We start from the raw sequence: 26823 nt of genomic DNA, 5'->3' as shown, positions 1-26823 counted from the left end.
GATACTGTGTGAAAACAGATGCTTATAAATAGCACGGAAACAAGTGACCAATAAAACTCTTCCAAGGATGTCGATTGAAGGTAAATTTTGCTCTGGAGAGCAGGAAAACTCACCTATTCTTCAAGCCATACCCTGCAATTGTTTACAACCATTTAACATGCCGTTCAGACCATCAGCTTAAAATCCCCATTGCATCACAGCTTCAAAACTGAAGTGCTCTCTCAGAACTGTAATATAGTTAGAGCAGAGATCAGTGGAATTCACCAGAAAGTGGTCCTTCACGAACAAAGGCCAAATTGGTGTCATGAAAAATTTTAATTTGGCCACAAGTAGAATTTTACAAATACTTAGAGTCACGGCAAGTTATTTCTTCAAAGAAATCTTGATATGGGAAACACACAAGAACAAGTCAAGAATAAACGTAGTGGTAGTATTACAGCCAGGAAAATGTTCAATAATTTACTAACTCTGTCCTTACCTGCCTCACTGTCCATCCAGCATTGTCTGTCACTGTCCTATTTCCCAGCTTTTGATTCACTGCCCCTCACACTCTTCATCCTAAATGCTGTTCACCCCTCCCATTCATTGCCTTTCTTAAATTCTTTGCTAATATGTGGGTATAACTGAAAATGCCAGCTTTTGTTGTCCACCTCTAATTGCATCTGAACCGAGTGGTTTGCTCGTGCTAATACAGAAGGCAGTTAAGAGTCTAATTGCTGTTGATGTGGAGTTACATATAGGCCAGAACAGATAAGGATGGCAGATTTCCCTGCCTAAAGGGCATTAGTGAACCAGGAGGGTTTTTACAACAATTGATCATTAAATGATCAATGGACGTCAATTATATGGCCATTACTGAGACTAGCTTCATTTCCCAGTTTATTCATTGAATTCAAATTGTCCCAGCCACTGTACTGAGACTTGAACCCATGTCCCCAAAGCTGGCTTGGTTTTCTGGATAATTGTTCCAGTGACATTACCACTATGTCGCCATCTCTTTAAGCTTTGCTTGCCAACCATCCCACTATGTCATTCTCCTGGCTGGAATCCTCACTATGAGGCAGTGAGGCAGCAAGCGGGCACCAGGAAAGACAAGTGTGTGGGCCATAAACACAGAGAGCCATGACATGACAACTGTAGGTTGTAAATTTGAGTGTGTCAGAGCCCTCTACTTTCTGACTCTGAGACAACAGCGCCTGCACTGAGGCAAGAAGTTGGACCTGATATTCGAGACAGGAGTTCAACCTGGGCTGACATCCAGGTGATAAACTAGATATGCGCATAACAGGCACAATCCTTCTCAGAGGAGGCCAATGAAAAATACTTGTATGGGCAGCTAGGAAAAAATAATGGCTGATGAACAATTAAACCATTAAAATGGAATTTAGTGAAATTAATGTGTAATGTGTTGTTGTGAAATCTGGAGTTAACAAAATCAGTAACATACTCTTGAATTTGGCTTCTTTCTGACCATCACACTTGTAACGAAAACTGACAATTGGTTTTGCTCAAAGTATCTGACAGCTGTATATCCTTAACATTCATAACATGTGGGCGGCACTGCTGCCTCACAGCGCCAGAGACTCGGGTTCAATTGCTGCCTCAGGCGACTGTCTGTGTTAGTTTGCACATTCAAACCACTATAAATGCCGGAGGAAACATCACAGAAGCGCTTCACAGGAGGCTCCCAAGCACTGAAGATGTCACCTAGACAGGGGACAAAACGTCTGCAACACAAATTCCCAGCTCGGCGAACAGAACCACAACAACGACCACCCGAGCTACAAATCTTCTCACAAAGTTTGCACATTCTCCCTGTGTTTGTGGGTTTCTTCCGGGTGCTCCAGTTTCCTTCCACAGTCCAAAAATGTGCAGGTTAGGTGAATTGGCCATGCTAAATTGCCCGTAGTGTTAGGTGAAGGGGTAAATGTAGGGGAATGGGTCTGGGTGGGTTGTGCTTCGGCGGGTCGGTGTGGGCTTGTTGGGCCGAAGAGCCTGTTTCCACACTGTAATGTAATCTAATTCAGATTAAAGCTCAAACTGATATGTCACACCCTATTTGTGGAAAATCAAGATGCACTAAACAAAGAAGGATTGTTGCTAGTAATACTCCTTTCAACCATCTCAATAGTTGTGAAGAGTTACATGCAACAACATTTGCCCAGTACAAACTCTTTCTCTGCATCTATATTGTGATATACCTAATACTTTTAAGTACTTTACAGCGGTCATCCATAAACCATCTAAAATCATGGGAGTACAAACCATGTTTATGTTACCTGTCCACCATATTTAATAATTTATCAATGATACACTGTAAACTGTACTCCAGATAGGCTCCTCTTCAAAGATCTGCATGACTGAAGGATCACTTCTGAATACAAAATTGATTGAAATACAGAAATTTATTTCATTTATGGTTCTAGTTAATTTTTGACCCTCACATGAATTTCTAGTGCTTTGCGTCTTCAATCCTTTTGCTGATCCTGGTCATGCTCGAATTAAAAGCAGTCTAATTTATCACACTTGGATCCCAAACAAATAATCACATTTGGATCTGCTTTGGTCTGTCACTTAGGTTATTCATATTCAATTGTAACTCACTGCTTCCATTCACACAACAGATTGTGCCCTCCAAACTCAATGCCATTTGGAAACTTGGGGTGTGTAACTTCTTGTTCTGTCATTTAGCTTATTAAAATATGTGGTAAATATCGCAATTGGCAGTACAGAACTGTTGAGGAAGACCATTTGCCTCCAAGCAGAAAAGCCTCCATAACGGTGGCCTCTGATTCTGGAAATTTTAATCTTTACAAATAACCGCTTAGTGCAGACCTTTAACAAATGCTGAACTGAACGTTAATTTGAATGACAGAAACACTTTCCACCTTCTTTCTGGGTTAAATCTTCAAGTAGTTCAACCATATTCATCAACATGGCCTATCGTGCAGAAGGACAATTACAGCATGATTGGTTGACTTGGATGAACTCTCTTATAAATATGGTTATGTGAATTTATAAAATAAATATAAAATCACAGAAAAACAGTAAAAGAAAAAAATGACTAAAGAGATTAGTAGCGAATTTAACTGAATTACTCTCAAAAAGAGCTTTCGCAAACTCAGTGGTCCAAATGGCCACCTCTTGTGCCGTACTCTTCAATGATTATTGAAATGCACAGTCTGTGTTCAATTAACATTTATTGGGAGTTTTCAGTCACTCAGGTTGTGAAACTATCAGTTTAGCCCGAAACACAGAGAATGCTGGAGGAACTGAGCAGGACTGGCAGCATCTGTGGAAAGAGAAACAGTTAATGTTTCAAATCTGGTATGACTCTTCTTCTGAACCTTTTCAGTTCAGATGCTTGAAAACCAGTAGTCATTGTTGAGAATGGCTGAGATTTCACACTTGTCTCAACTCAGTGCATCCCAATCTTTCTGATTTGTACAATCTCTCTCTCCTGTTGTGGACCAGGCCAGACCCCCTCAAAACACTTAAGAAGGTAGCCCAGACCCTAACTTTTTGTTATTTTAAAGGCAGATGTGAAGTGGACATCCCAGGTGTGATGCAGCTGGTCAAACCACTCGGCTTTCAGCAAAATAGAATTTATTTACACACTACGGTTGAAACACAAACAAAAGAAAACAGAATTTTGAATAACTTAATTATTTGGAAAACCAACTGACTCGAAATGGCAACTTAACAAAGGAAGTGTTCCAATACTCCCCACATGCCAAAAACACACCGCTTGCAAATGGTAAATTTGAACTCAGGTTCTTACAGACAGGAAGGATTGTAGAGAAAAGAGTTGGACTAAAAAGATCTATGAAGCATGGACCTTTTCTCACTGTAGCTGCTTCTATGGGTCATCAGCAGTTTTACTCTGCCTGCTAAAAATAAACCAAAAGTAGAAAAAAATCTGAACTGGGAGAGCTGGCCACTCCCCTTTCATTGTACAACTGTTTTCAAAAAGAGCCAAGATCTCCTCTGATTGTTGAATTAGACAGTTTCTGTTACTATTTCGGCACCACTGCCTTTACAACCTCTCTTGAAAAAAAAACCAAAGACAAAATAACTTTGTTAAAGGGGCAGCATCGTCACACTCCTTTGAGCCACTTGGTCAACAGTATTTGCATCTCTTTTGTTTTTATCAGTCCATCAATTCTGCACACAATAGAGTTTTGAAGTTTCCAGCTGCTGGGCTTCTCATGCCTGTGACCTCTGTTTCGAGAAGTGTAATGAACTTGAACACTCTCCAGAAGATCATGTCGGTGGAAATGGTTTGCTGGAACCTGCAGTCTAAGATCTGTTGCCAACGTACTCGTAAGAATTACCTGGAGCAAAAGTCCAGAGCTATTCTATTGCAGTTGTTTCCAGTTGTTCTTATTTCCAGTTAATAAAAGAAAATGTCTTGATTTAAAAGGAATAAGAAAGTAACACTGCTTTTTTAAAGAACGGATGATCGGACATTACATCACTGTCCAAACACTTCCACATCTGAAAAAGATTAGAATTAGTGAAGTTAAATAGTTCGGCAAAGGATTGGGCTTGAAATCTGGGAGTCCCTACTTTATGATCAGAACTGCAGAGAGATGAACTCTCACCTCCAAGCGCACACATGGTCCAATTTAACTTTTAGAGACAAGGTTGTTTGCATGCTTGGGGTGATGAGGAGGTTTCAGTACCTTGAGGCATTATGGAAAATACCTTGTTTTTTTTCACCTTTTGAGAGGAGACCTGCGAAGGACTCTGACAAGGAGGAGGTTTTCCTTAATCTGATGCTCAAGGAGTCTTAAAACTGTTGAACCTGTGAGCAACCAAGCCCTGCCCTGAAAGACCACGCTGGAGAGAGTTTCCAACCCCCTTGTGATGTTGGTGTTCGCGGGGACTGCAATTTCTTCTTCCTGAAGCCACAGAACATTGGCTCTGAACAAAATGACCCCATTCACTACTCTACAGATGTATTAGCAATGAATTTTCAACATTTTTTCCTCCAGATGACCTTCTATTTAAGTAAGACAAAGTTTACTGCCACTACTTGTCTGTCACTAGTGTGAAATTTTATTTTCCTTGGAGCTCTAAAGTAATGGCTGATATATTTTAAATATAATAAGCTGAACAATTGCTGTCTAATTGACCAGAATTACTCCCTCGACCATGAGGCTCATACAATTGAATATTGGCGCAGGTTTTTATAGACCATTGTCATTCAGTGGTTTGTTTATAATTTGGCAAACCATGCTTGTTTATTGCCGTTGCCTGGAAAAGAACTAAACTGTATCCAAATAATACCTGATTCAGTGCTGCAATGTCTGAGTTGAAAATGATTGTTACTACTGTGTAATAACATTATACCAGAAACTTTGAGCAATATGCTTATTACAAAGTGGTCTTTTTTAAACCTCTTTGACGTTTCCATAGAAAACTTCTTGGTTGCAGAGACTCAAGGCCAGCTGTCTTGACCATTTCTCTGAAGAAGCCGAGATGGCATCTCTCCTTTTTGGCAGAAATCATAGTCTCATCCCTAATGTTACCTGAACTGCAGCCAGAACCAATTGCGAGCGAGGATTGTAGGAATAGGGATAGGTCACTCAGACACTGGTGTTCATTGTATCAATCAACTTCATCATGACAATTCTTTTAACTGCATCTGCTCTTGTATCCTGTCAAAAATTCTAGTAGTCTCAGCTCTGCAAATTTCAAAAGACTTAGCTTCTGCAGCATTTTTGGGGAGTGAATTTTCCAAACTTTTGACCACTTTATACAAAGAAATTTCTTCTGCCATCATCTAAGTACAGCTTACCTTGAAGAGAAATCTGTAAGTGATACAGACTACAGAGCTGGGACTGCCACTTTGTGGGTATGTTAGTCTCCTGCAATCTTGATCCTGCCTCCTGTCATATCCGGACCAACTGCCGATTATGAATGACAAACAAGGTCACTCACTTCTCAGTCACTGGACTGCCAAATCATGCCCCCAAATGAAGTTTTCTTTTACAAGGATCTTGCTTTGTCTCAATTGTCTGCTGCATTTCTGACATTAGAGAGTCCAGGAAGCACCAAGGATTAGAGGGACCTTGGTGTACATTTGCATCAGTCCCTTAAATTAGCAGGACAAGTGGATAAAGTGGTTAAGAAGGCATTTGGTGTATAGAATTTAAGGGCAGGGAGGTTATGTTGGAACTATGTAAAAACTGGGTTAGGCTACTGCTAGAGTATAGTGTTTAGTTCAGGAATCCACTTTATGGGAGCGATGTGGTACTATAGGTGAGGATGCAAAAGAGATTTACCAGGATGTTGTCTAGGCTGCAGACTATAAATTATGAAGAGAGATTGGTTAAACTGGTGTTGTTTTCTTGAAACAGAGGAGACTGAAAGGGTGACATGATTGAGATCTCTTTTGCCATAGCTACGGTAGACAAGAGGAAGCTTTTCCTTTTGATGAAGAGATCAGTGACCAGGGGCAAAAGATTTAAAATAAGGGCCAGTGATTTAGAGGAAATTTGAGGAGGCTGATGGTAGTCTGGAACTCAGTGCCTGTAAGGTGGTAGAGGCTGAAATCCTCGTAACCTTTAAGAGGTATTCAGATGTACACTTGAAATGCCAAGGCATAGAAGGGTATTTCTGGATTAGAGTGGTGCTGGAAAAGCACAGCAGTTCAGGCAGCATCTGAGGAGCAGGAAAATCGATGTTTCGGGCAAAAGCCCTTTTTACCTAGTTTTTACCATAGAAGGCTATTTGCCAAGTGCTGGAAAATAAGATTTGAATAGTTAGGTGATTGTTTTTGACCAGCATGGACATGATAGGTGGAAGCATCTTTTTTATGTTGTAGACATTTCTGATTCTATGGCACTTCAAAAATACTTCATTCCCTCTGAAAGACTTTGGGATGTCAGTCATAAAAAGGGCTAAAATTTCAAGCTCTCCCTCCCTTTTCCTTTCCTCTCGCTCTTCCCTTTTCTCTCTCCCCACGCCTCATCCTCTCTGTCCCTCTCTATCCCCTTCTGTCTCTTTCCCTCTCAATTTCCCTTCATTCTTCCCTCCCTCTTTCTCTCATTCCTCTCCAAATTGTCTCCCCCTCTCTTTTCTCCTCCTCTCCCTGACTGTTCCCCCAACCATCCCCTCTATCTTCTTTCTCCATCCCTCACTCTCTCCACACCACCTGTCCATTTTCCCTTTCAACCATCTCCATTATTATCTGAGATTTTTGCACCTTTGCCAGATTTTCTGCATGAATGCAAGTTGCCTTTGTCCCCAGGAGACCTCTTAACCAGAATTTTGAAACATAGGAGAGGAGAGATGACGAAAAATCTGAAGAGCTTGGCGTTACGGGAGCAACCAAAAGGAGATTGGGCAATTCAATGAGAAATTCCAAAGAGTAGAACCTGCAATCTGATAGTGCAGCTGATCAGTGATGAGTTAGATGCCAGAATTGGAGTAGTACAGAGATCTTGGAAAGCATTTTGGACTGAATAAAGTTAGAAATCGGGGTAAGACCACAGAGTAGTTTGGAAACAAGAATTAATTTTTGCCATATTCCATAGTGTGCCAGGCTGCATCACGTGGTCTAACCTGTGTATTTATACAAATTCAAATTTTGTACACCTAACAAAATGAAGTAACCAAGAATGTGGATTCTAAGTGTCAAGGCACCCATCCTAAAGTAATTGATTTCTATCATTTATACCTTAGGATAAGGGTTCCTTTTGGTAGTATTCAAGACCAAATTATAGATGTGTGCTTTTTTAAAGGCTTTGAGAATGTCCCTCTTTATATCAAATGAATGAAAGCTGATTTCCTGAATTCTCAAGCAGGTCATAAAACTGGGCCAAATTTCACATTTATACAACAGTCTATTGCCTGCATTGAAATGCCACGAGCATCAAATGGATATTGTCACTAATGTTTACTGCTGGTTGAAGGTTTATTCTTCAGGAGAGTATATAATAGTAATAAAGCACAGCCTTGTGTCCTTGTAGACAATGAAGCTGTGCTGCTAGAGATTACAAAGAACCAGGGGACTGAGCATAAATGAAATAATGGTTTGATAATGGTATTGACAAACCCCAGCATTATTAAAATGGCCATTCAAATAGACTCATTCAGCTTGGTTCAAAATCTTTTCCTCATTAGGAGAACATACTGATAGAAGTCCCAGCCACAAATGCACTGAGAGTGCAATTACCATGAATATTGTTGACAGAATGCTTTCCGTAGATAAGCCCAGTCTGATCTCAGTGATTTAATTTAGTGATCAAATTGTTCGGGCATGAAGCCAGAATGTTGGCTGAGATTTTATGATCGCAGTTAGAGGAAAAGGAAGGTCTGTGGGAGAGTCTTTGTAGAGAATTTTTATTCTCCTCATAGAATGGGGTCAGTTGCATGTGGGATGAACCTTGGGGTTGGTGTAGAATTAATATTAATATGTATCTTACCTTGTGCTATATTTAACATTTGGAATGCAAATTCAGCAAGTTCTTTTGTCAAATGCTTGGGGAAACGATCTGCAGTCCACCACTGTCTTTATTAAGCTTGTCTTCTGCCAATTCTGCAGTAAGGTGAGGAGTCCTGGTTTGTTAGGTTAACTTTTCACAAAATTGTACCTTTGCCAAATGTTTCTCAATATCTTGTATCCCAAATATTAATATTTTTTTAAAAATCTCTTATTTAAAAGGTTGGGAATACTGCAAACAGTCAACAGATTAGGCAGCATCCATGGAGAGCAAGTGTTACTGGGTTGAATGTTTGTGGAATCGGGAAGGCACTATAGACCAAGAATGGTGACAGTTGTTGTCAGATATAGACAGTCTACTCTCATTTTCAATAAATATATTTTTGCCAGCGGGAGAGGGAGCAGGGCATGAATTGCACAGAAGGAAAACCCAAATTTAACAAGGTCTTTAGAACTCTGTGCTGACTTCAGACAAATATGTTTTGACCATTGCAATGGCCTTTAACTTGGAATGAGAGAGCGAGAATTTGATTGGAAGTGACATAAATGCTTTTGGGGGGTCTTAATTCATGTGGCCCATTGTAGGAGCATGCTTGGGCACAGAATGTCCATAATTCAGCATCATAACCAGGATTAACATATTGATTTCTAATAACTGAAATTACAACAGTAAAAATACCTCTGTGCAGACGATATTGGGGTTAAGGCAGTTTTTAGTCCTTGTGTAGGCAAAGCCTATATATTCCATTCCTCCACATTAAAATGACAACAAACGAAAATACAAGTGTGTTATGTTATTTAGAATAGATTAAGAGTAAACCAATACTCACATCCAATCAGTCTGTCTGTACCACCATATTTGTTATTCCATGTTTTGACCTTATCCTAACTCCAATAGCCTTTACGTTTTGGATTTTTGATAATATAATCTTGAAGCAAAAATATCTGAAATACAAAAAATATCTACCAAGCAAACTGAATGATGAAGAGAAAGGAGTTAAGGGAAAGTAACTAGCAAAGCAATGTTGCTAGGCCTGATTGGATGGTCCTCTGCAAATTGACTCTGCTGTTCCAGAATCATCACTCAAGTTAAAAATTTTATCGAAGTATTGCTAAGTGCCCTTTACCTGTCTGATAGGCTTAGACTCAGATTAATAGAAAACACAGACTTTCTGTACTTAACAAGATCCATCGCTTGTTATAAAAATAAAACCATTCTACTCATAAGTAAACCATTGTGAACTGTTTACTGTTTATTAGTTGAATTTCTAACCCTCTTCTAAAACTCTGTACACACACACACACACAGTCCAGAAAAGAAATGGTGTTAGGTATGAAGAGGAAAAGATACTGGGAAGATAGTTCAGTGGAACCAGTCCTCACTATTCAATGGGTATTTATTTTAATTCCAGGGCTAAATTGTATAACATAATACAATAAATTGTGTAACATAATATCTATTCTACAGCAGATTAAGTGATTGCAAATTATAGTTGTAGGATTTGCTTTAATTCTTTCCTGTGGCCCACTAAGGCACATGCGCAATAAACATAACTGAAACCTTTTAAATTCTTGGCGACAGAAGAATTAATCAGCGACTGGTGGGTGTCATCTGTTCAATACGAATGTGCAAATAGTTTGTATGTCTTAATTTGTACAAGAATTGGACAGTAAGTGGCGTAGTGAGGGATAATATTATCATTTCATCTCGGGGCCTGCAGTTCAAACAGGGACTGATGAAAGTAAAGTTTCCACAGTTTACCTTAAAGTAAGGGAAATAGGAGTCAAATATTCTCAATGGTATGAATTTGCCAGTCAAACAAAAAGCCTATACTTCACACATTAAACTAGAATTATATGATAGGATAATTGTTACATTAAATGGGAATGTTATTAAAGGGTTGCTGTTAAGCAGCTTGTTAAAAATGGGTGAAGGTAGCTTTACCCTGACCCAGCAGTTCTTTACACTGACAAGGACTGATAAATGCATAAATTCAGTCTAATCTCTGCTCTGACACTAATCACCTTCAGCATGAAAATCTAATGCTTCGTCTCTAAACAAAACAGCTGTAAAACTACAGTAATAATCATGATACATATTCGGCTGAATCATAAATCCTCTTTTGCACTTGATAACTCTTAAACATCAAGAGATTACTTTTTTTTATTTGCACTAAACATTGTATGGTGGAATAAACTACAGGCAAAAAAAATCACCTTTGTATTTCCAAAGCTGTACGCCTTGCTGTTTCCATTATTTTGTAACACTTTTGTGACAATTTGTGTACTCCTCTAGTCCATCCAAATATGCACGTGTTGTATACTTATTAAAAATTGTTTATTATACTTTGCATAATTTCATTCAGTTAACCATGACCATCTAATTTCTTAACCATACTTGGTATTGATTTCAGCACCCAAGAGATTGCTTATGTGTATATCACAGATGCAGAGCAGAAGTTAATTTTTTAATTAACTACAATCAGATTAAGAATAAAGATATTTCTCTCTGAATGTGTCATTGGTGGTTACTGTTCTTGAAGAACTGTGGTCTGTGTGTACAATTGGAGGAGATAATCATGACAGATCAGTGAGCACTTTTTATTCCAGCAGAGGTGAACTTAAGTTCATTATTTTCCTTTCTTTCCGATTTAGTGCCAAGCCAGCCAAATAACTTCAAAGCAGAACCGAAATCAGACACCAGTATTATGCTGTCATGGACACCGCCACGACAGGACACCATCATCAGATATGAATTGTATTACAGGGAAGGAGAATATGGAAAAGAGGTATAGTGCAATATGACTTCCAAATTAAAGTAACTGACAAAATTAGGGTCCTTGTTTTCATCCAGTTGGCAGCTTTATCTGGACATTTGTGTTTGCATCCTATTTCTGACATTCAGTAAGGCTTCATCACAAGTTCTTCACTCAAGGTAAAATCTGAATTCCACTTGATTGATTAGATTGTCAGTGCTTGATGATACCCTATGGAATACGAGTGAGAATTGTCATGTAGATTCCTTAACGTTCACTGAGGTTACTACCATTGTGCAGTCAAAACCAATAGTCTAAAAAGTGTAACCAAAGATGTGTCAACTGCAGATTAGGTGTTTAACTCTCTTAAACTTATTGTGCCAATTGTCTAAAGGAGGTTTAACAACTTTGGGTCCTTTAAAAGCCTAGGAGAGAAAATCTCCACATTTAAGAAGAATGGGAATGTTTTGACTTCGTATTATGGTGGCGATTTCCCGAACATTTCAATAAGTTAGATTGAGTGTATGGAAAACGGGAACCAAACGAATGAAGAGTGCAGTACCTTTGTGAAGCATTTTTTTGAATTTGATAGTGTTTGTTTTGCAGTGAATGGTGTGCACCATCTTTTCCATATTTCTTCTTTTGTCTCAGGCTGTTTTATAGGACATAGTCCACTGAAGCAAAAATAGGATGTGGTGAGATAGGTGATAGGATAACACATCTGAATATTTACCTTCCACTATAAGCAGATGAGCAACATCTCTCAGTGCCATGAACCTGACATTTTAACAGAACCTTAGTCCTTACTGCTGTATTGCCCTGTGTAAAGATGCTCTTTTGTATTGCCACACTTGACAAATTTTTGTGTATATGGAAGAATCATGCCAAATTCATTGCTTCACTGAAACCCCTCACCATTGTTAATCTTTCCTGTTCACTGATTTTTGAAGAATGAACTGTTTGTTCTCACAATATGGTATGTACTAGCAAAATTAACTTGTGGAAGAAAATTGTTAAACTGTGCAGGGGTAACTTTCCAAACTGGCTATAAATTGTAACTTATGGAAAGGACCACGTGATATTTACTTACATTAGCATTGCAATGTGACAAGAATCAGGTAAAGCTAAAATAGGTGAGAGAGTGCCGTACAAAAGTTTAGCAAAATTATACTAGGTTCATGACATTTCAATACACTGTGTATGGGTTTGCTGACTACCCAACAGCCTGGTCAGAATGAAAGCTGAGCACAAAGCCCAGACTGATGTGATCTAGAATTCTTGTAGTGTGAAAGCAGACTATTCAGCCCATCGTAGCCACATTGACCTTCCAAACAGCATTCCTCTCAGACCCACCACCCCCCTCAATCCTGTCTCTGTAACCCTACATTTTCCATGGCTAATCCATCTAGCCTGCACTTCCTTGGACTCTATGGGCAATTTAGCATGGTCAATCCATCTAAACCGGCACATCTTTGGACTGTGGGAGGAACTGGAGCTCCTGTAAGAAACCCACGCAGACACAGGGAGAATATGCAAACTGCACACAGTCGCCCCAAGGGTAGAATTGCACCCGGGTTCCTGGTGCCATGAGGCAGCAGTGCTAACCATTGAGTAACTGTGCTGTGTTGATCTGGTGACTGTAAAGATTTTGTGAGAAATTAATTTGGCTGCTGTGTACCTCACCCCCATGAAGTGTAATGCTTCCAATAAAGAACTGAGTAATAAATTGATGCTGATTCAGAGGTTGGCTACTATTCTGAGATTGGGAACACCAGTAACGTGGAACAAAGGGAGCTTTGCTTGCAGTTATCTTGGAAATGTATGATGCTGAAACTGCACATCTCAGATGTTGTGTTACCTGTCATCAGCATAGAAATTCATTATTTACTTTGAGTTTTCGTTGAAGTTTGTAGAAAAACTCAGGGACATAATTTGAAGTGATTTATCTTTTTTTTTATTTTATTAGTATTTGATTCTATCTGTTGAGTGCCTGACTCTGCATGTGCTGATATGCAGGTTCAGTTTTACATCTGCAACGATGGTTTCAACTTGTTCTTTATCCTATTTTGCACGGGGAGAAAGTGAGGTCTGCAGATGCTGGAGATCAAAGTTGAAACTTTATTGCTGGAACAGCACAGCAGGTCAGGCAGCATCCAGGGAACAGGCGCCTCCATCCTACTCCGACCTATCACCCTCACCTTGACCTCTTTCCACCTATCACATTTCCAACGCCCCTCCTCCAAGTCCCTCCTCCCTACCTTTTATCTCCTCCTGCTGAACACTCTCTGCTCATTCCTGAGGAAGGGCCTGTGCCCGAAACGTCGAATCTCCTGTTCCCTGGATGCTGCCTGACCTGCTGTGCTGTTCCAGCAATAAAGTTTCAATCCTATTTTGCACCACAAGCATGTTTTCTAATTGTCTTTTCCTTTCACAGCAACTTGTCACATTTGAGCCAAAGATGACATATCTTTTAGAGGATCTGAAACCAAACACTATGTACTTCTTCCGACTTGCTGCTCGCTCTGAGCATGGCCTTGGAGCTTCAACTGCGCAGATTTCAGCCCAAACTATGGAGACTAGTAGGTTTTCTTCTGTTGACTAATGGATGAATATTGGGGTGCTTGTTAGTCTGATGGGGAGGTCTATCCCTGATATCTAGCAGCTGACTGCATGCAGCAAGTGGTATTCTAATGAAACATTTAGGTTTTGTTAGATCAAGAAAAAAGTAGATTGAGAAAGATTAGACTTCACACTGATGGGATCAGACTGTTCGCCTTAACAGTGACTAACAAGCACTAAGTGGAGAATAGGAGTTTTTTGTAGTTCGTTGACCTTTCTTGTTTCATTGTTTTGAAAATGGTTTCTATGTTACATGTATTTTGTGTACTTCAAAAGTGCCAACAATGTGGATCCCAGTTCCTTAGAATGTGCCAATTTTTAAAACATTGCTTCTTGTTAGAAGCCAGGTAATGACATTTCTAATGACCAGAATTAATAACATAGTCCATTGTTTGTTTTATAAGAACTTGTCATTCATCTTGTTTCTTTGTAAAAATTTTGAGAGGATTATGATCTGCATGGAATGATGGGAAAACTTGTAAAGGTCAGCTAACTACAGAATGATCTTTATATTTTAAGTGTCATTATTTTCAATAATGTTCTAAAGGTCAAATGACAAGATGATGTGCAATACTTGATGAAATAGTAATTATATTTCACATTTAAAATTATTTCTAGTGGCTTTGACTGCAAATGTAATACCAATCTCAGAAAATGTTCTCGGATAGAGTTGATTTTTAAGTAGATTTCTTAATACATGTTGAACCTGCATGTCAACGCACAGTTCAACCTGATCCATTTGGACCTATGAAATTAAACTGGGGAGAAAACATTTTATCATTTATTGATGTCTTTACACTGTATACTGTTACAACGCTGGCATTTGGCCGACAATGTAGAAAATTTCCCAGATGTTTCCTATACTCATAAAGCAGGACAAAATCTGACCCAGCCAATTTCTGCCCCACCAGTCTACTCTCGATCATCAATAGAGTGACGAAAGTGTCATCAACAGTGCTATCAAACAGTAATAACCTGCTCAACGATATTCAGTTTGGGTTCTGCTAGGGCCACTCAGCTCCTGACCTCATTACAGCCTAGGTTCAAACATTGGCAAAAGAACTTAATTCCAGAGGTAAGGTGAGAGTGATTGCTCTAGATATTAAGGCTACATGTGACTGAGTGTGGCATCAAGGAGCCCCAGCAAAACTAGAATTAGTGAGTATGAAGGAGCAAACTCACTACTGATGGGAGTCATACCTGATATTTAGAGAGATGGTTGTGGTTGTTGGAGGTCAGTTATCTCAGGCCCAGGATATCATTGCAGGAATTCCTCAAGGTAGTGTCCTAGGCCCAACCATCTTCAGCTGCTTCATCAATGACTGTCCTTCCAACTTAAGGTCAGAAGTGGGGAAATTCACCAATGATTGCACAATGTTCAGCACCATTCGCAACTCCTCAGATACCAAAGCAGTCCATGTTCAAAAACAACAAGGTCTGGACAATATCCAGGCTGGGCTGAAAAGTGGCAAGTAAAATTCACACCACACAGATGCTAGGCAGTGAGTATCTTCAGCAAGAGACAATCTAACCATTGCCCTTTGACATTCAATGGCCTTACAATCACTGAAACCCACACTATCAACCACACTATTGGGGTTACTATTGACCAGGAACTCAAATAGACTTGCTATATAAACACAGCAGCTTAAAGACCTAGTCAGAAGCGAGGAATACTGTGGCAAGTAACTCACCTCATGATTCCCAAAACTCTGTCCGCCATCTACAAGGTACAATTCAGAAGATGGAAGGAAAATTCCCTATTTGCCTGGATGCATGCAACAGTTTAGAAACTTCGCACCATCCAGGAAAAAGCAGCCTGGCAGTACATCCACAAGAATTCACTCTCTCCACCACTAATTCTCGGTAGCAGTGTGTATTATCTACAGGCTACACTGTCGATATTCACCAAACAACACCTTCCAAACCCACGAGCACCAAGCGCAAATACAGCAGATGCATGGGAACACTGCCACCTGCAAGTTCCTTTCCAAGCTACTACCATCCTGTTGCTGGGGCAAAGGGAGGGAATTCCAGATTTAAGGGCGTTGTGGGCAAACCTGCAAACATTGACAGCAATAGTTCAAGAGGGTAGCGCACCATCACCTCAAGGGCAACTATGGAGGGGCAATAGATGCTGGCCAGCCAACTATGTCCTTTTCCCATGAGTGAATATAAAAGAAAATAGCATTGAAACCAACATTAAGGATAATTTCAAATCCAGCTATTTGATGACATTTTGGTTAGACTATGCTAATACATTTCCCCTGCATTACTGGGGACACTTACATTGAAAGAAGCATGGCAATTTAAAGCTAATAAAGACTGCCAAGTTTGAGATGAGTTTTCCTAGGCAAGAAGAGGCACACTGAGGGTTTGTGCCAGAAATTAAATGCTAAAGAAGGAACGTCAGACCAGGATGCTGACAACTCTGTCCAAATTCCAGATTGCATTCAGGACATATTTGACATTTTCTTACCCAGCTGTTCATAAATGTTAAGACACACCTGTGGAGCAGCTGTGACTTGAATCTAGGCCTTCCAGCTCCCAGGGCAGGTTTGAAGACAAATGGGGAAAATTCCCCTTGCAGCTTACCTGGTAAGGAACTTAAATATCTTAATTAACAATTTCATAATTATTTTGAGCATAGTGGCTTCATCAGCAGACAGATCTGTATCATGGGCTGTAAATAACACTTAAGGATCAACTGCGCAAGTACACAGTGAAACTGTCGTGGCAGGAAGCTGAAGAGCTCCAGTCATGACAGGTGAGGGACTGCTGTTCACAGCACTCCTTCTTTCCCATTAACTTTGGTATTCTCAGTTTCCTAAAAATAGGCAAGTTACCTGAGGAAATTTCAGCTCTTTTTCTTCATTAATAGGAGAGGAGAGGGGGAAGATTGGAGGGAGTCACAGACTGAAGTCCTGAATCAATCCCTATTGTATTTAGCAAGTAGCTCGCCTGTCCACTCGTAGCTTCAATAAAGTTTACAAAAACATATTCCATAATTAATAAATAAATCAAGGTGCTGAGTATTCAGGGCAGCATTTACAAGTTCAGAAACTTTGCAGCATGCTGTCTTTTTAATACATTTGTTATTTGCAAAGTCAAGAGATTACTGTACACAAACATAAGACATCCTGTTCACAAACATTCCTCTGACCGCCTGTGTGCAGCATGTCCCATTGAAACTCCCGAGGGAAAGTGATCACCTCCACGGAAATAAATCCTATCACATCTACCAATCTGGCAGATTGCTATCCAATGCTGAATGTGACTTGATCTCAGCAGCACAATTAACATTGTGTTCCCTGGAAATTTGATCATTCCTCATTGTACCGAACCAATAACATTCAGTTCCATTCCTGAATGACCAGTGCTGTAATCGAGCAGTTAAATGACACAGCATGGACTGCTTCTGCTGGAGGCCTATTTTCACACCAAATGGAAAACATCTATTCACACTCTTGTACACAAAAGAGTTATGGCTTGCAAAATGGCAAGCACGGAAAAGCAGCAAATGGCTCCTGGGGTCCTGCTCTATTCAGAGAGTCTATACAGCTTCATGTTTTCTTATTCAGCTTTTCATTTTGAACACCTTGATTGTGTCAGCCCCAATTTACTTTTATACCACCGGCACTTTACATCATTCATTAATGGAATATGCCTGTTCTGCCTTATCAATGGAGATAATCATTGCAGCAAGCAGGTGGAAATGAATCTTAGTGTCCTTGGCTTTCATTCAGATCATACTTATTTCACATTGATAGTAGAGACATTTTGGGAATAAATTTGATCCCTATTAGAGTTTGAAAAAGGACCACAGTAGAGTATTGGAACCTTCTCCCTCTGTGGTGTACAGTTTTACATATTCTGTGATGTATTACATGAGCTGAAATTGAAATGTCACTCAAATTTAAAAAAAAGATGCCATGCAACTGGCATAACAGTTTGCATGGAAATGGATATATGATGACCTCTTTTTTAACAAGCATATAGCAACGCTTGTTAATTGACCTTTAAGAAACAAAGCAGGGTGCATGTGACGCCCACTGGTAGCAGGTGGGTGCCATGTACAGACAGTAAACAGGCCTCTCTTTGTGTGATAGGTAGGTACCCTGGTATTTCACTTAGATTTTTTTCTTTGGAATATAGAATTATTTGTAACACCTATAGAAGCTAAAGAGTCCCACTGTTTGCAGCTGTTCAAGAAGGGTAGGTAATAAAAGAAAAGGATTAGAGGAATTAAAGAAATATACATGATGTAAGAGCTATAATTACAGGTAGGTAATATTACTTGTAGGCTCCGTTTTTCAGAATTTTATTTTCCTTACCATCACCCCATTTTCTAGCCTCATAGTATGCAATAAATTATTTTAAAATTTTCTTTAATTTGGCCATTCTAAGCCAAGGTGTCGTATTTAATTTATGGAAACCCTGTTTTATTTCATGAATTTGTTTTCTTTTAAGTTGTTGGATCTGCTCCCATTTGTATTTTATTTTTTTTTATATTTTCTTTTGCAATTCCCTCACCTTTTTCACCGTTACTTGACCCAACTTCCAAAAAAACAATTAGAGCCATCAGCCCCACCTCAGGATATCAAGTGCATGAGCCCAAGCTCGACCAGCATTTTGGTAAGTTGGCTGCCCCCACCAGCAGAGAACCAGAATGGCATCATCACCAAATACACCATCAAATATACCGCCAATGACCAAGAAGCCAGCTCGCCCAATGAGGTCTTGGATATTCCGCCAGATACCAGGCAGTACTTGCTGGAACATTTGGAAAAATGGACTGAGTACCGCATCATTATGACTGCCCACACGGATGTTGGACCAGGCCCAGAGAGCTCTCCCATTCTGATTCGCACAGATGAGGATGGTATGTTGGCTTAACACAACCAATCAGCAATTTTCTCGGCAAGCAAAGTCTTCCTTCCCTTTGCCGACACTCTGTACCTTTCTGTAACTGTTATGTCTAGTCCTCTGTTCCACTGACACTTGCCCCCACCACCCTCTTTCTGTTCCTTTTTTTTTGAACAACAGCTGTGGATCCCCCACACCCTTCAGCTATTACATGACAAAATTGCTTGTATTCCACGTTTCCCCTGTCTGATGTTTTTTCTTCCCTCACTACTTTATGTATTAGAAAACATAGTATATAATAATAACACATAGAATGTTATCATTGCAACCCTCCCCTGAATCCGTCCACTCTGATAGTATCCTTTTCAATTACTTTTGTATGACATAAATCATTCAACATTCTTCTCTGAGCACCGCATTTCACAGAAACATATGTGCATTGTTTTTTTGCCTGGATTTCATAAGATGTTGGTCAGTGAAAAGCCAATTTTTCTGGAACAGAGACCCAACAGTCGCTGTTATTTTTTTCCACAACAAATATCTTTTTGGAATCATTATTTTTACAAATCAGATATTAAAAACAAATCTTGCATTTTGTGATGCTTTGACCTTCAAAGCATTATCCTTGGCTGCCTTTTATCCTCTGTTTTTAGTATTTGTACCTTTTCCTCCATGTTTTTCACATTTTTGGTGTTTTAGGAAGATGCAGCTCAGGCATTTTTCAGCTTATGAAGCTTTTTTTTTGGACAGAGTTTCCTATGTCCCTTTTGAACATTAGAGAGTCTGCCCTTGTGCTGCTGTTCAGGATGAGACAGGGCATCTTCAATTTTTTTTTTATTTTAACCAAATGGTATTCTTCCAGTTCCTAGTGGTCCTCCTCGCAAAGTCGAGGTAGAGGCTTTGAACTCAACAGCTATTACAGTGTCATGGCGCTCGCCTGTTCCAAATAAACAGCATGGACAAATACGTGGCTACCAGGTCCATTACGTGAGGATGGAACATGGAGAACCAAGAGGACAGCCCATGCTCAAAGATATCATGCTGGCAGATGCACAGGTACGGTGTTTAAAAGAGTGACATTGAATTAGTGACTTTACGTTATAATGTTTTACTGAAATATAAAATTGTAAAATTGTATCAATTCAATTTATACTTCTCTTCTATTAGGGACACTATTTTAATGAAAGGAAGAGGATTATCTTTGAGATACGCTCCTGTTTATAATCACACAGGTAGCCCACTACTCCCTCTCTTGCCCAGAAATATATGATTTCTAAGACCAAAAGTCTTTACCATGCTCTAGCATTGTGGAAGGTGAAAGCTTAGATAGCCATGGGGGTACAAAGGTGCAGTCCACATTTGAGCTTCTACATGGGATTCTTGATAATTGATCGCAATGAGTTTGGGTTGAGCAGGACATCTGAAAACTGGTCACTTTGCACATAAGCACAGCAGGCCAGGCAGCATCTGCAGTCCTCACTTTCTCCTCACTTTGCACCATCTCCATTTTCTTTATAGGTTACCCATTCTGTCTGACAGAGATCATGCTTAGCCTTACTGTTATATTCAGAACTAATTTTCAAATTCCATATCCCAACTATCACTAATGATTTCTGCAATGTTGCTACTGAATCTGAAATCATGATTTCCATTAACAGGAAGGTTAAGCACTATGTCAGACAGAATGGGTAACCTATAAAGAAAATGGAGGTGGTGCTAAGTGACCATTTTTCAGGTGTCTTATTCAACCCAAATTCATTGCAATCAATTATCAAGAATCCCATGGAGAAACTTTGCATTCCCACAGCTATTTAAGCTTTCACCTTCCACAATGCTAGAGCATGGGAAAGACTTTTGGTCTTATACGTCATATATTTCTGGGCATGAGGGGGAGTACTGGGCTTGGAGACAGTGAGGTCTGCAGATGCTGGAGATCAGAGTTGAGATTTGAGTGTTGCTGAAAAAGCACAGCAGGTCAGGCAGCATCTGAGGAGTAGGAAAAATCGACGTTTTGGGCAGGAGCCCTTCATCACGAATGAGCTGATGAAGGGCTCTGGCCCAAAACGTTGATTTTCCTGCTCCACAGACTAGTGGGCTACCTGTGTGATTATAAACAGGAGCTTATCTCAAAGATAATCCTCTTCCTTTTAAATTGCACATCCCCAGTGCTCACCTCACCATCCTTGTGAGTACAAGTCTGCAAATATGACCTTGTCTAAAGTCTCCTGTCCCACATCATTTTGATGCTCAGTTTGGAAGTGAGATTATTCTTTTTCACCTGAATTTTGAGAGTCTATGGAATTATTGTCCCCAGAAACCCCTGGTGGCTGGGTCATTCAGTATGGTTTATGTAGGTCGATAGATTTTTGCGTAAGGGAGTTAGGCAGTTAAGTGAAACCGGGAATACCAGGAAAGTGAGTTAAAGTTATGATCTTCTTGATTGGCATATAAGATTGAAAGGGTAAATGGCCTTCCGCTTCTCATTTGAGAGTTTATATTTTTGTCCTTCAGCATGTTGGATTCAACTTGTCATCTGGAGGCATTCCCAGGACTACTTTACTGACCCACATTCTTCTGTTTCATTATTGATGATGGAGCCCTCAGTTGTCACAGCCTTACTTTCTCCCTAATTCTCTCCCCGTTGCCCAATCTCTCACTGCTATTTAAAAGCTGTTTCAAACCCGATCTGTTTAGTGACACTTGCAGCCACAGTCATCTTCTATCTGAAGTGGTTTTTTTCTACATAGAGGAGACTATGTACATTCATATCCTGTTTTTTGGTCTTAGCTTTAGATGGCAACAATGTTTATGGATCACTTCAGGGTTGGAAACACTATTGGGTTTTCAGTAGCCAAGTATAATTGTTTCAGTTTTAGTCATATTTAATTGCTGGAGGTTTTAGCTCATCCACACTTTAATGTCAGACTTGTAATTGAGAGGGAGCAAACCACTGTTGAAAGGGGAGGTGGACATTTTAATAAAATGATGAATGAGCTTGAGGAGATTCATCTAAAGGGCAGGCATCTACTCTTGTTTTTGGACCTTAAGGCCCAGGCAAGAGACATCTCCTTCACTTTCAGGTTGAAACAATGGTATAGCCATCATGACTTCTTTGAATATGTACAGTAGTTTTACATTAAATGGTAGGAAAAGATTTAGTAAATTTAAAGAAATGGAAAATAGGATGTGCAATTTCAGTCCTCAAAATGAGTGCATGTAACAACATAAGCAGTAAATGCCTAATACCCTTAAATAGCATTCTTTATCCCTTCTTCCACAAAACAGAAGATAATCATACCTGCGTGTTAATCATACAACCCTAATGCCATGAACAGCCACTTTTGTGCTAGACTTTATTCTGGAGTCTGGTCTACCAAATGGAATCAATTTTCCCATTAGTCACTCAGAGTACTTTGCAAGTTTTTCTGAAAATTGAAGATTGTGTGAGTGATTCTGTGATGTGCTGTATAAGTCTGAGAGTGAATCTCAAGGACTTGCAAGTACCCAGCCCATGAAGTTTCCACTGTTGAACTCTGATAACTGCAGCTTATCACCCAAGTTGCAGCACTTCACTTTTCATTTAATTCTTCTGTACAAAGATAGCACTCTATATTTTCTGTAGTCTCATGATCTGTTCACCCCAGCTACAAATAAGGAATAGCTGACATTTTTTCATTTTGAGACATGAGTACCCCGCTCTTTGACTAGAAGATGAATGAAAATGTATAGATGTCCTTACTGTCAACTTGTTGAGATCAATTATATGACCGTATTGTGGAGTGGAGACAGTAATGAACTTGGTGCATGTTCCTTTCAAGCCCCTGTGAACTGACAGTAATCCAAAATATGTACACTTGAGTTGTCCTTTTGAGTGGTCCTTGAAATTATCCTGTGCGTAGCACAGCAAAAAAAATTAAAGGGCTGCACATTTAAATAAACTGACAGAGCACTGCAGAATCACCACTGAGTGAGTATAATGGCTTTGTCACCAGTCTGGTTCCTACTCTTCTGAGGTACTTGGTTGGAAGGCTTTAATTTCATTGTTTTCTGAGAATCAGATAAAGGTAACAAAAGTGGACAACCCATCACCATTTCACTAAACTGCTAATAATGTTAAAACAATATTAAATGTAATAATCTTTCCTTTCAAACAGTGGACTTTATTCCCCCTCCTACTTGAACAAAAATTTAGGTGTTATGACTTATTAACTGATTGAATAACCTTGTATACATTGCATGATATTATGACAGCATTTAAAGAAATATCTTTCTGCTTTTGTGCTTGATAGTTGAGTATAACTATGCATAAAATGATACATTTCTGAAATATGTCCAGTTCAAACATTGCAGTACAATCTGAATGAAATGCAAAAAGATTACAATACCACCAGTTATTAAATTGGGTAATATGTTGAGGATGTTTATTGCCAAGTAAAGGATTGAGTGTTAGTCAAACTTTAGGAGTTCTTCAGGCATGGCTAGTTGATCAGGATTATGTCACTAAGGATGAATTTGGTGCTACAGAGGTTATTCTGGTGAATTTACTTCCATACCATAACTGTGAACAAACTGTTTCCTCTGTTATAAAAACATCCATAAGTTTTCTATTGCCTCAATTTTAAGTTTGAAGATGGACTGCCAACCACATCCGCAGACTCTTGACTGAACACAGTAATATTATAAGCAGCAAATATCATTAGATTGACTCAGATCACAGTAATTGTTTTTTCAGTGTTATTTCAGACTGAGGCTGACAAGTGGTAAGAAATATCTACCCCATACAAACCAAAAAAAAGTGTGACACTGGAAAAACACAGCTGGTCAGACAGCATCCGAGGAGCAGGAGAGTCGACATTTCAAGCATAAGCTCTTCATCAGGAATGTGACATTCCTGATTAAGAGCTTAAGCTCAAAACGTCAACTCTCCTGCTCCTCAAATGCTGCCTGATCGGCTGTGCTTTTCCAGCACCACACTCTTTGACTCTCCAGCATCTGCAGTCCTCACTTTCTCCTACCCTACAACAAGTGCCAGCAAAGATAAAGACAATCTCCAACAAGAGATAATCTAACATTGTTCCTTGACATGCAATGGCATCACTGAATCCTGCACTCTCGATATCCCATCATTACCATTGACCAGAAACTGATCTCGAAAAGGCGCATAAATATTGTGGCAGAAAGGGCAGGTCAAAGACTGGGAATTCTGCAACAGATATTTCACTTACTGATTTCTTAAAAACTGTCCACTGTCTCAAATGCAAGTCAAGAGTGTAATGGAATGCTGCCACTTGCCTGAATGAGTGTAGCTCCAATGACTTACAAGTAACAAAATAGACCATTTGATTGGTACCCCTTCCTGTGCATTAAATATTTATTACTTCCATTATCAAGCACAAGAGTTGTCTGCATCTTAAACTAGATGAATTGCAACTTAGCAAGCCTCATTTGACAGCAGCATCCAAACCCATGATTTTTATTAGCTAGAAAGGTGCCAATAATTAAGGCCCTTAAATTGTTAATCAATGGAGACTTACAAACTTCAACTCTTCAGGGAGAGGTGGGCACCGCAGGGAGTGGAGTGCGTTATTTCTCCCTCCAACTCTATTTTGATTTAGTTCCTACCCTCCCCTTCACTGTTTTGATCACACAGCACTGCCCTTTGATGTGAAGGGCAGTGTTTGTCACTGGCTACCCGGGTGTTTTCCTATCTTCCTGGTGGTGGAATTTGAATAAAGATTTGTGCACTTTGTGTCTTTCACTGTGTCTCACACCTGCACACACACCATGGGTGCTGGGGAAAAAAATAAGCACTACCGCAGTTAGGCGGTAGTGTGGGGGTTAAAAAAAGAAGAAAAAGAGAAAAAATAAAAAAATATATATAAACAGGAGAATTGCCCTTTGATGTGAAGGGCACTGCTTATCACTGGCCACTTGGGTGTTTGCCTAGAAAAAAGAAAAAAAAGAGAAAAAAAAACTTCAACTCACCTCCAGCCCAATCATCTGAAAATGTCCATACCCCTAAACTGGGAGGCCAGGGTTCAAGTCCCACCTGCTGCAGAGATGTGTAGCGACATCTCTGAACAGATTGAATCGAAAAATAGATAGAAACCAGGATGATGGTGGTTACTGGTTAAAACAAAACGAAGGAAAAACATCCCACGTGATTTTGGTGGTGAGACGGTCACTCCAAAAAAAAGTAGAAACCAGGGTCAGGGCCCTCTTGTGACACACTGGTAGTGTCCCTACCCGTGGACCAGGAGACGCAACTTCAAGTCACACCACCTCCTGAGGGGTGTAATAACATTTCTGAATGGGTTGAACAGAAAAATAAGTTGAATTTTAAAAATATTAATAAAAAGGGTGATGGTGGTTGCTAGTTTTTAACAAAAAAACCATGATTTTAGCAGTGGGAAGGGAAGGTTGCTCAAAAAAATAGAAACCATGGTGCAGGGCCCTCTTGTGGGCAATAGTAGTGTCCTTACCCATTTACCAGGAGGTCATATTTAGGTCCCGACTGCTCCACGGATGTGTTATAACATCCCTAAACAACTTGTTTAGAAAAATCAAAACCGGGATGATAAAGCTCACAGGTTGTAGACTGTGTCTATTGGCCCCAGTCTTGAAACATTTGGGGGCAGAAATGGTGGCAAAGTTGTGTGTAGTTTGGTCTTAGAACAGAGGACCCATTCTCTAGCTTTTACACCTTTATTTGCAGCCATTTAACATTTCTTTTACACTTTCTGCAACATTAACATCCCTTTAATTTTTGCACTGGAGCTCTGCTTCTAAAAAATAACAGAAAGTATTTTTGAATACTTCTCAATTCTGAGGAGTCTTACTAGTCTCGACGTTCACTCTATTTTGCTCTCCACAGATGTGATCAGACCTGATGAATTTCTCCAGTACTTCGTGCACAGTCGCCGCCAAACATGCACACCCCCGCCCTTAGGCTAAATATTGGCTAAAGTTTATTGTTCCTTTACTGTCGCTATGTTAAAATCCTGAAACTCCCTTCCTAACAGCATGGTGGCTTTGCCTGTGCCCTATGGACTGCATGTGTTCAAGAAGCCATCTCAGTGATGTCTTCTCCAGAGCACCTATGGCCTACTGATAAGTGCTGGCCTAGACATTGATGCTCTCATCCTTTGAAAGAATCAAAAAATAAACTTAATTCAGAAAATTCAACTGAGGTCAGTTGTTGTCAAGAGTCTCTTTTAGAAATAATGCTGACTTTGTGCAATTGTTTTCTTCACTGAAATAGCTGATTATTTTGATGCTATGCTATAATTTACTCTACGATCCTACAGACTTTAAATATTTCCCCTGCACTATTCACCACAAGGCAGAACACCGCACCATCTCATTGCCCCAAACCAAACTCAATAGGAAATGATTTACACAGCATGTATTTGAGTGGTCTCAGTCCAATTACTTCTAGACAAGGATAATCATATCATAGAATCACTACAGTGTGGAAGCAGGCCATTTGGCCCATTGAGTACATACCAACTCTCCAAAGAGCATCCCACCCAGACACACTCCCTACACTATCCCATAATTCCACATTTCCCATAGCTAATCTACTTTGCCCTCACATCCCTGGATGCTACAGGACAATGTACTGGTGTCCAGAAGTTTTCTGTTTTCATCTGGTCCTATGTGCACACAGAGTTGCTAATGGGACTCTCGTATGTTCCTTTGGCACCTTTTCTAAAAACAGATAAGCACGGTTTGTTTCAATGAACCTGTTGTCCACCAATTAAGCATGGTGATATATGAAAAGATATGTTCCAACAGTAGAGTTGATTGTAGGAAAGGAGATTAGGAGAGAGAGCTTTGAAGAGAGCAATGTGATCTGGTGGGCAAACCTTCAGCTAGCTACTCCTTTAGTATCCCTAACTGCTGATAAGCAGGGCCACAGACTACACAGTCTTGAAGCAGGCTAGTAGCCTGCCTTTAGAAGTAGGAAACTTGACTCAGTACCACTGCAACCAAGGATGCTGCGGGCAGATAACTGAGAAAGGGAATAAGTTATAAACTTCATTTGGAAAAGGGTAAACAAAATCACCAAATATGGATACTTAAAACAAGGTTCTGTTCACATGGCCAATTTGGACCATCATTTGATGA

At 39.8% G+C, this 26823-nt stretch overlaps 1 protein-coding gene across 25 annotated transcripts in view; it reads left to right on the top strand.

The window, feature by feature from the left end:
- LOC122562121 (receptor-type tyrosine-protein phosphatase delta) overlaps nt 1-26823 on the top strand; it is a 2484958-nt gene that overhangs the window by 2278469 nt on the left and 179666 nt on the right. For 15 of the 25 annotated variants that reach the window (XM_087996666.1, XM_087996678.1, XM_087996656.1 and 12 more), the window contains 4 exons: nt 11108-11241; nt 13643-13787; nt 18404-18709; nt 19556-19749. In XM_087996666.1, the coding sequence (XP_087852792.1) occupies nt 11108-11241; nt 13643-13787; nt 18404-18709; nt 19556-19749 (779 nt within the window). The remainder of the gene's footprint in view (nt 1-11107; nt 11242-13642; nt 13788-18403; nt 18710-19555; nt 19750-26823) is intronic. The other 10 variants (XM_087996748.1, XM_087996753.1, XM_087996768.1 and 7 more) reach the window with 2 other exon arrangements.

This window comes from Chiloscyllium plagiosum, unplaced genomic scaffold (genome assembly GCF_037043375.1).
Source record: "Chiloscyllium plagiosum isolate Xiang-an unplaced genomic scaffold, Cpla_swu_hap1 HiC_scaffold_2, whole genome shotgun sequence".
In the NCBI taxonomy this organism is placed as follows: domain Eukaryota; kingdom Metazoa; phylum Chordata; class Chondrichthyes; order Orectolobiformes; family Hemiscylliidae; genus Chiloscyllium; species Chiloscyllium plagiosum.
The sequence above is the reverse complement of the archived record's forward strand: the minus strand, read 5'-3'. Positions and strand labels throughout refer to the sequence as shown.